The 6,885-nt window shown below is 44.7% G+C and overlaps 1 protein-coding gene across 1 annotated transcript in view; it reads right to left on the reverse strand.

The window, feature by feature from the left end:
- The window catches only part of LOC106811365 (cullin-1-like), a gene marked incomplete at its 3' end in the record, with an annotated part of 21,779 nt that overhangs the window by 9,922 nt on the left and 4,972 nt on the right, over positions 1 to 6,885 (reverse strand). The window contains 1 exon segment of the mRNA XM_014814950.1: positions 2,166 to 2,286. Coding sequence (XP_014670436.1) covers positions 2,166 to 2,286 — 121 coding nt within the window.

A 6,885-nucleotide genomic window follows, 5' to 3' on the forward strand; every position in this document is an offset into this window, starting at 1 on the left:
CGCACGCACGCACGCACGCACGCACACGGAGTTGCACATATTGCTCGTACACACGATTTTATGCTCACAAACGTTACAGATGCACACGCACGCGCGCATCCGTCCGTGCGTTCGTCCGTCTGTCCGTCCGTCCGTTCGCCCGTCCGTCCGTCAATCCTTCAATCATCTTTTTATGGGACAATTCATGTCTTAATTTCGCTTTTGGCAGACATCTTATACTTCCTCTAATTAGGTGAACTCCAACATGTGTAATAATGGTGTCAATCAATTCCTTGGTGTCAAAAACTCATAAACTCAAAAAATCAACTTCCTAGGTCACTTACTTATAGAGTTATCATCATTTGACATAATTCGCAAAAGGCTGCTATTTGGGGGTAGGGTTGACCTTGAGTTACAACAGCCCCCTATGCATCATATAGAGCCCGGGGGCCTCATTATGAAGCTTGGGTCACTTAGAGCACTTAATAAGGAAACTTTTGGCCAATTCTGGCACCTTTAGCTACAATATTGGGCGAGTGAGAAGCAATCATGCCTAGAGCTAATTTCAGTGACCGCGATTTTTGGCTATTTTTTGGCTAAAATTGAGAAAAATGTAGCCATTTCGTACCATGAAACAATGTTTATGGCAACAAATCACGCTGGAAAGTTGTTAGTAATAATTATTCAATGTAATTCAGTGCAATTTGAAAGTTTATGGTTGCTTAATAAAGAATTATGCTCTGAAACTTCAATATTGTCATTTTTTCACTTTGACGCCTAACCGAAAATCACATAATGGGTTTCAGTTGTACAGAGAATGTAATAGTTGTACAGAAAAAACGTACTTGACCCGGAGGTGTTACCCAAACTTTTTTTGTGAGCTTGCCATAAGGAATGAGTAAATATAAGGTTTTGCTCTAAAAGAGTCGTGTACATGAACACCCCCTCCCCAGAGCCTAGACTATGATGCTGGGGTGCGCGATGTAAGCATGCGCGCATGCGTGCATGTGTCAGTGCGTGTACGCCTGGCGGTGCGCGCATGCGTGCATGTGTCAGTGCGTGTACGCGTGGCAGTGCGTGCATGCGTGCATGTGTGCATGTATCAGTGCGTGTACGCGTGGCAGTATGTGCATGCGTGCATGTGTCAGTGTGTGTACGCGTGGCAGTGCGTGCATGTGTGTCAGTGCGTCTACGCGTGGTAGTGCGTGCATACGTGCATGCGTGTCAGTGCGTGTACGCGTGGCAATGCGTGCATGCGTGCATGCGTATCAGTGTGTGTACGCGTGGCAGTGCGTGCATGCGTGAACTCTCCTATCTTGCGAACAAATTGAGCTACATTTCTAACACATGTCTTAGCTATAATCCCCGTGAATTTTGAGTTTATTGAAGCACGAATAGTTTAATTAATTACCAAAAATATACGCACGGTATCGTCATAGGATAATATATACGCGCGGCTATGGCCCGTAGGATAGTGTACTAACTCTAATATCTCGCGAACGATTTGAGTTACATTTTCTAAAATTCTAGATACATATAAACACATGTCTTAGCTACGGTCTCTGTGAATTTTGAGTTTATTAAAGCACGAATAGTTTAACTAATTACCAAAAATTTACGAACGGTATCGCTCATAGGCTAATATATACGCGCGGCTATGGCCCGTAGGATAGTGTACTAACTCTAATATCTCGCAAAGGATTTGAGTTACATTTCTAAAATTCTAGATACCTATAGACACATGTCTTAGCTATACTCTCTGTGAATATACACGATTAGTCAATATATTAGCAAATATATGCACGCGGAAGTGAATTACAGATGATTAAAATAATGTTCGAACCACCCGACTCCGAACCCCCCTATTGCACCCGCCTGTACTGTGTGTACTGGCGCATTGTACAGCTGGTACATGTATTGGGATTGTATACAGGCGGGCGCGGTAGGGGGGTTCGGAGTCGGGTGGTTCGAACATTTAATCATCTGTAATTCACTTCTAAGGAATATCTGCATTGGGCACCCCCTCTAATAATTATAGTACTGCCATAAGCTACCACTGTGCCAAGTTTGTGACTTTTGTCACTCCTGTAACGATTCGGCCCATATTTTGCACTAAGGGACCTGACTAAAAAGACAAGTGGTAGAGAGATACAAAAACATGGTCCGAATCTTACAGTTGAGCTTACAGTCTAACGACTCGCTCCCATTGTCGAGGTGCTTTCGGAAATTCTCATTCAGTATCTTGCTGACCCCAACGTCTTGGAACATTTTCTGTAACTTGGATGTGTACTCAAAACCACAGGCTTGCTGCAAACGCACATGCAGAAAAAGAGCGAATTAAACACGAACGGTAATATCAGTGTGTGTACGCGTGGCAGTGCGTGCATGCGTGCATGCGTGTACGCGTGGCAGTGCGTGCATGCGTATCAGTGCGTGTACGCGTGGCAGTGCGTGCATGCGTGCATGTGTGTCAGTGCGTGTACGCGTGGCAGTGCGTGCATGCGTATCAGTGCGTGTACGCGTGGCAGTGCGTGCATGCGTATTAGTGCGTGTACGCGTGGCAGTGCGTGCATGCGTGCATGCGTGCATGTGTATCAGTGCGTGTACGCGTGTATGTGCGAATTCGCACGCGTGTGCGGAGCAAATAGAAGGGGATGGAGGTCTGTACGTACCTGAGCATATGCGTATGCAGGTGGGGTTGTGTGTGTGTGTGGGGGGGGGGCGTAGTTTATAGGCGCGTCTGTGTATGCCATGGTACTTTTATTTATAAGTAATCTATCTTAGTATGTAATATAGACACGCGATAGAGCAATCGCCTCTTCACATAGTTCACAGGCAACCGCTGTGTGTGTGCTTTGCAAATGCCAAAAGTTATTGCATTCACGGTTCATATCGCGTGGGAGTGTGTAATCCAACTTTAATGAAAAGTGGAGAACAGCGGCGCGACCAGACTTCACATAGATGGATGTTGACAGGAGCGCAAACACACTAACGGCTGGCACTAATGCTGGCTGGTGTGATGCTGCTACTCCCATATTATACACTGCCTGATAACGCTACAGTCAGTCACATATGCGTATAACTATACACATGCAGATATACATAACTATATACATGCAACCATGTGCCTTCTACATAATGACGCTATACCACGACCCGACACGACACGACACGACACGACACGGCACGGTCCGACACGACACGGTCCGACACGACACGACACGACACGGCACGGCACGGTCCAACACGACACGACACGACACGACACGGCACGGGACGGCACAACATCATTACAATCATAGTACCGACTGTATTATACTACAGCTAAATTGCACTCAATCAATAAAAATATAAAAATAAAATCAATCTTGCTCTCAAATCAACTAATCATAATTAAATACACACTATAAATTTACAATCGCACTGCATGCTATACTACACTTTACCTACGCTGCTGTGCACATTATGCTACCCTGCGTTCATAGATCCTCATGTACTACACTGTTACAGTGTAATTGTTACGTTGTTAATCATGATGCATACTATGGCTATCTCCTGGTTGTTAATTTCTGCTGCTAGAGACGTTATAGGACACTAATTTCCCCGGTGGCTGTGCAAATTAGGAAAACGATTAAGTTACCCGTGTGTTCATGGCATACTAAAGATGCCCCTCACACGACGTAGTCGAAACTAAAGCCTATAACCCGATATAAAATCATAACGAAATAATATCATTACGAAAAATGTCCAAGTGTTAAGCCATTAAAATCGGTCTATTTCAAAGGGCTCTCGTTACTACGCCTCACCATGAAATTCGACGTTCTTCTCGTCACTTTCAACCGTCGTTCGTCGTTAAGAAACCTACATCGTTGTTGTAGAACACTTGCAGTGTGTAAGCGGGAAAATTGCGAATCGACGATATATTGTTTCATCTATTTTTTACGGCTAAACTGACCTGTCATTGTCGTTACTTAGCAACGCTTCATTGGCGGCAACTTGCAGCAGATGTTCTTAAGCGTCACTGGCAGATTCTGACGAGAAATTCTTATGCTGGGTAATTCCCACGATTTGATGCTCGGTTCGAATGCCGGTAAAATGGCTTAAGCATTCGTATATTAAACCGTCCGAAATTTACTGAAACCGTTAGGGCGTTGTAACGACGACGAGCGTACGTTGTTAAGCTATACGACTAAAGTTGAAATAGACAGACAGCAAGAACAAGGATTTCGCAGTCGAGTATTGGTAGGTAGGAACTTTTGAAAAAGAGAAATTTCCACGAGTTGGAAGCCGTGCGCGTTTGTAGTAGTTACCTCCGCCAAGGAGGTTATGTTTTCGCCCCTGTTCGTTTGTTGGTTTGTTTGTCTGTCAACAGGATATCTCAAAAAGTTACCGACGGATTTTGATGAAATTTTTTTAGACGGGTTGGTCTTGGGCCAACAACCAATCTATTAGATTTTGGTGGTGATCCGGATCCAGATCTGGATCCAGGATTATTTTTGTTGTGGTGAAGAGTTAGGACGCATTCAAAATTCATTAAAAAAATGCTGGATTTTTTTCTCTCAAAGTTTCTGAAAATTTCATCAAACTATATTGAGTGTACCAGCAAGACTGTTACGCTGTGGCGGAGGTCTGCTATCTCCTATTGCTCTTGTTATGAGATGTTTTCGTGAACGATGAAGCACTAGGTTGGAGCAGCTGTCACCGACCAACACCTTCATCCAACAAAAGATTCGCTCGGATCGTGACCGTACCCCGATGCTCTCATGTTTTTAACGCCACCTAGCGGCAACCAGCTTGGAAAAACCCACACTTCTCGTTGCTACGCCTCATCATGAAAATCTACGTTATTGACGTCAGTTTCAACCGTCGTCTGTCATTAAAAAACGTACATCGTTGTTGTAGAACACTTGCAGTGTATAAGCGGGAAAATTGCGAATCAGAGACATATTGTTTCATGGCGTGACGATGAGCTAGTTAGTTTACCGGTGACAATGCTTTTTTAGCAGAGGTTTTTTAGCAGCCAGGAAAAAACGCACGAGTTTGTTCACGTGTGGGATCATAACCGATGTCCTCTTGTTTGTTAGCAGCAGCGCGATCTTGCGGAAACTTATCGAATGACTGATGAAATGACGAGGGAGTGTGCAGTACGGTTATGTCTGTATGGGCACGGTCATCTACCACTGCACTGCGGATGGCGCGCCATCCCTCATTGAACCACGCCCATGTAACATGGTATACCCCCCCCCGCGTTAAACTCCCCCCATCTCATTGCGCAGGGGCAATGAAGGTTATAAATAAAATAAAAGGTCATATCCGCGTTACAGCTGCGACGCACCCTGCTATGCATTGCGCATGCGCAATGGAGGAGGCAGACGCTTGCCATGCGGGGCTGTATACCACGGGTCCCCGGCCTAGTAATGAACGAGCTATACGCTTCATTATCCGTACTAATGACGAGCGATCGTTTCCGACGTGTTGATATTCGCAGCCGATTAGCTCCCGGCCTCCTGTCCTGTGCCTCGCATCGTCTGTGCCTCGCATCGTCTGTCACCGTTACCGTGTGGACGTGTGTGCAGCGTGACAGCGTGGCAGGCAGCCTCCCACGTGTACACACACACACACACACACACACACACACACACGCGCGGCAGGCTGCGGAAAGCTTACGTTCAGCGCCGCTTCGCCGCACTTCTCGATGGCGGTCAGGCCCTGTGAGAAGATGTGTGACTCGAGCAGGTTGCGCAGCTCGCCGAGGCCGTCCTGAATCCTCGACACAAGGCTGTACATCCGGCCCAGATCTGCAAAAACGCTCCGTACATTCACTAACACGCACAGACGCAGGTGCGTCAGACAGACGGTCAGACAGTCAGACAGAGAGATAGACAGACAGACAGACACGCAGTCAAACAAACGCGGTAAATGCACTCCACACTGGTTTGAACTCCAGTCGTTGCCTTCCCTACATGCCACGGTGACTCAACATTTGGACGAAGTCCTTGCCAATACAACACTGTGGCTGTCCTGCCTGGTTTGCCTCTGTTCCTTCACATGTATTCCACATCATGTACGCCTCCATCTCAAGTCGGAAAAATAGGTTTCGTTGGTGTCTTTTCAACTATCTCTGGTTCCCTAATATTTCTGATTAAACCTAAATCAACAATTGCCTTGGGTCTAAAAAACGTGAAATTCTATCCTTGTAGGTGCTGACACAACCATCAACGCATCATTCAATAATTGGCAAGAGTAAAGACAGGTGGTTGTGCAAGCTCCGTTACACATTACCCACACAAGCTAGCCTCCTTCTTTATGAAACATCTAACCCTATGCAACTAAAGCTACGGAATGAAAGTCCTCTATTAAAGTGATTACGTCACCCTAAATAGTAAAAGTAAAAAAAAATGATGGCCACTTTCTCACAAAATGTAAGTGATTCTGTTAACTTTTTGTTGTTAAATTGCTGCATTATACTTCCTATTTTGCTATTCCGTTCGAAGTGAACAAACACTCGTGACTCGTACATAGACCATAGCAAGCATTTAATGTCGTGATAAATATATGAAATTTCCCAGGTTTTTTTTTGGATTTTTAATTAGTTCAGAAACGATCTTATCAGGTAAGAATTTGAGGATACATTTAGTCGCATTAGTACTTACTTTTCATGTAAAATAATTTCAACAATTTTTTTTTTACAAATATACATCATAGAAAATTCGTGACGTAGTCAATTTAAGTCCAGCACTTCAATTCACATTACGTTTTTTTATTCTCAGAAACGCAGCAAAGTGACAACAGCTCACTGCACAAATGTGCATAAATCTGGTGATAACTCGAAAGGGGTAAGACACTCTCACCTAACCGAACATCCATAAAATAACCAACGGGACTAATTTGCCTTCTCATCTACTG

The sequence above is a fragment of the Priapulus caudatus genome, unplaced genomic scaffold (assembly GCF_000485595.1).
Source record: "Priapulus caudatus unplaced genomic scaffold, Priapulus_caudatus-5.0.1 Scaffold531, whole genome shotgun sequence".
NCBI classification, from domain to species: Eukaryota; Metazoa; Priapulida; class Priapulimorpha; order Priapulimorphida; family Priapulidae; genus Priapulus; species Priapulus caudatus.